Source organism: Otolemur garnettii, unplaced genomic scaffold (assembly GCF_000181295.1).
Source record: "Otolemur garnettii isolate 467f Iridium unplaced genomic scaffold, OtoGar3 scaffold00003, whole genome shotgun sequence".
Classification (NCBI taxonomy): Eukaryota; Metazoa; Chordata; class Mammalia; order Primates; family Galagidae; genus Otolemur; species Otolemur garnettii.
The window spans coordinates 42,879,816-42,882,541 of NW_003852398.1; the positions used below are offsets into that span (position 1 = coordinate 42,879,816).

The 2,726-nt window shown below is 36.5% G+C and overlaps 1 protein-coding gene across 1 annotated transcript in view; it reads left to right on the forward strand.

Moving 5' to 3' along the window:
* AFF4 (AF4/FMR2 family member 4) overlaps positions 1-2,726 on the forward strand; it is a 78,332-nt gene that overhangs the window by 45,566 nt on the left and 30,040 nt on the right. Inside the window, exons 6-7 of the mRNA XM_012807128.2 lie at positions 876-912; positions 2,331-2,376. Coding sequence (XP_012662582.1) covers positions 876-912; positions 2,331-2,376 — 83 coding nt within the window. The remainder of the gene's footprint in view (positions 1-875; positions 913-2,330; positions 2,377-2,726) is intronic.

Below are 2,726 nucleotides of genomic sequence, written 5' to 3' on the forward strand. Positions count from 1 at the left end.
GAGCCAAGACTAAGAATTTTAAATTGAAATTATTTACTTTTTTTTTCTTTTTTGGGGGGCGAGGGAGGGAGGAACAGAGTCTCACTTTGTTGCCCTTGGTAGAGTGTTGTGGTGTCATAGCTCCCAGCAACCTCAAACTCTTGGGCTCAAGTGATGCACTTACCTCAGCCTCCCTAATAGCTGGGACTACAGGCATCCACCATAACTCCTGGCTATTTTTAGAGATGGGGTCTTGCTCTGTCTCAGGCTGCTTTCGAATTCCTGAGCTGAAACAATCGACCAGCCTCAGCCTCTCAAGAGTGCTAGGATTGGCTCGTTGCCTATAGCTCAGTGGCTAGGGCACCAGCCACATACACCTAGCCTGCCAAACAACGGTGACAACAACAGAAAAAATAGCTGGGCATTGTGGCGAGCACCTGTAGTCCCAGCTGCTTGGGAGGCTGAGGCAAGAGAATCACTTAAGCCCAAGAGTTTGAAGTTGCTGTGAGGTATGACACCACAACACTCTACCAAGGGCGACATAATAAGACTTTAGCTCAAAAAAAAAAAAAAAGTGCTGAGATTACAGGCATAAGCTACTGCATCTGAGCTAAAATTACTTACTTTCTGGAAAAGGCTCTGTATTAGGAGTACCATGGATGCTGTTGAAAAGAAGTGAATGATAAAGGAAGACTATTAGGTAGCTTAATGGTTTTTGTACTAAGTTCTGAGAAAATCCTCTATTGACATTACATTACTGAAGGTGATCAGATGGGTACATTACATTTTTTTGGTACTTTTTCTTTTAAGTACTTGAAACAGTTTGAAATCTTTTCCACTAATGAACTTTTCTCTTTTAGTGTCACTTAGTATAACTTTATTTTTCTTTTTCTTAGGAATCTCAGCAGTCCAATTTTGGCTCTGGAGAACAAAGTGAGTCTTTCTTTTCTTCTTGATTTTCAAGTTAAGCTATTTATTGAGCATTCAGTTCTCATGGTCGCCTCATACACTGCTTCAATAATTTTTTTCTGTGTCTTATTTTTATGATCTAAAGAATATAAAGCGTTGAGTTCAATTTTGATATGCTTAAAAAATTAAGGGGAATAAAGCACATTATGTGGGTGATAGGAACTCTTATAACTTTGGTTTACACCATATAAAAGCGATTCATGTAGCCAAAACATTTGTACCACTGTAATGTAATTTAAAAAATATCAAGAACTAGGCCATTGGAGATCAAAAAACACTATTTTTATTGAATATATAAATTAATAGTTGAAAGTTCATGAAGTGAATTTGTAGGGACCTTAGGGGCCATTCTTTTGTCTTTTCACTTCCTTCATGAAGATACTTGGTTTTATGATGGTAAAACTTTAAAGAAAACATTTTAGCTGACCATTCCTCCTCTTTATATTATTTATTCTTCCTTGGTCTTCCAGTCTGGACAGAAAATCTGCTTCACCCTACCCTCCCTTGATTTCTCAGAAGAATTTCAAGGGAAAATAGTCTCAGGGAATTCATATATGGTCCTAGAAGATGGTGACTATGTAAACTGATAGTGGTTAGGAGCCTTGGCAGTCTAGGGTTCACCATATAGCATTATAACAAAACAGATACTTTTTTGCCAAGATAAGGCAGATTTATACTGTTTGCAAGATATTTTGAGAGATGGAAATATAGAACTTTTTGATCCTTAGCTCGTTATCTTCAGTGATCTTTTTTTTGTTTGTTTGTTTTGCAGTTTTTTTAGCTGGGGCTGAGTTTAAACCCAACACCTCTGGCATATGGGGCCGGTGCCCTACTCCTTTGAGCCACAGGTGCTACCCATCTTTCGTGATCTTAACACAAAGAGATGAAACTAGAATAATATCTCTTTTAATGTTAAGCCTTCTTTTTGTGTACATCCATTCCTTAGTTCTTGAAGCTGTTACGGGAAAAAGGGACCTGACATTGTTGGTATGCATAAAATAGCAAGATATAGCCTATAAACATATGTATATGTATGTGTGTCTTCCTCAAGATATGTTTGTAAGTTAAGTTCTTTTTATTGGAATCGCTTGGTCAATAGCAGTATAGTTACAGTATTGATAAGATATTACCAGATTATTCTCCTAAAAGATTGTGTGAGTTTATAGTGCTACCAACAGCATATGAACGTGGCTGTTTACTTCCCCTATACTCAACCAGTATCTCTTTATTATTACACTTGAAAATGTTGCTCATTTGACGGATAAAGATTCATATCTCATTGTTTTTATTTATATTACTTTGACGATAGATATTCTATAGACATTTTATAATTTAAATAGCAGTATGTTACTTATTCCTACATTTTTTTGTTGTTGTTCTAGAAAGATACAATCCTTCTAAAACTTCAAATGGGCACCAGTCTAAATCGTAAGTTTATTGCTCAATAAGTTTAATTCTTGTCCTTTTTGCCAAAAGTTATCTATAATATCTGGATATTTTGGACAATTTTTAGAGATATTAATCTTTTAAGGCTGAGGTAAGCAAACTTTGATGTAAAAAGATCAGTTAGTGAAGCATTTTAGGCTTTCAAAGCCAAATGGTATATGTCCTAGCTATTCCACTATCAGATGAAAGCAACCATAGACCATAAGTATGACTGTGTACCAACAGAAGTTGTTTTTTATAGGCTTGGCGCCAGCCACATACTCCTAAGATGGTGGGTTCGAATCTAGCCCGGGCCCACCAAACAACAATGATGGCTACAACCAAAAAATAGC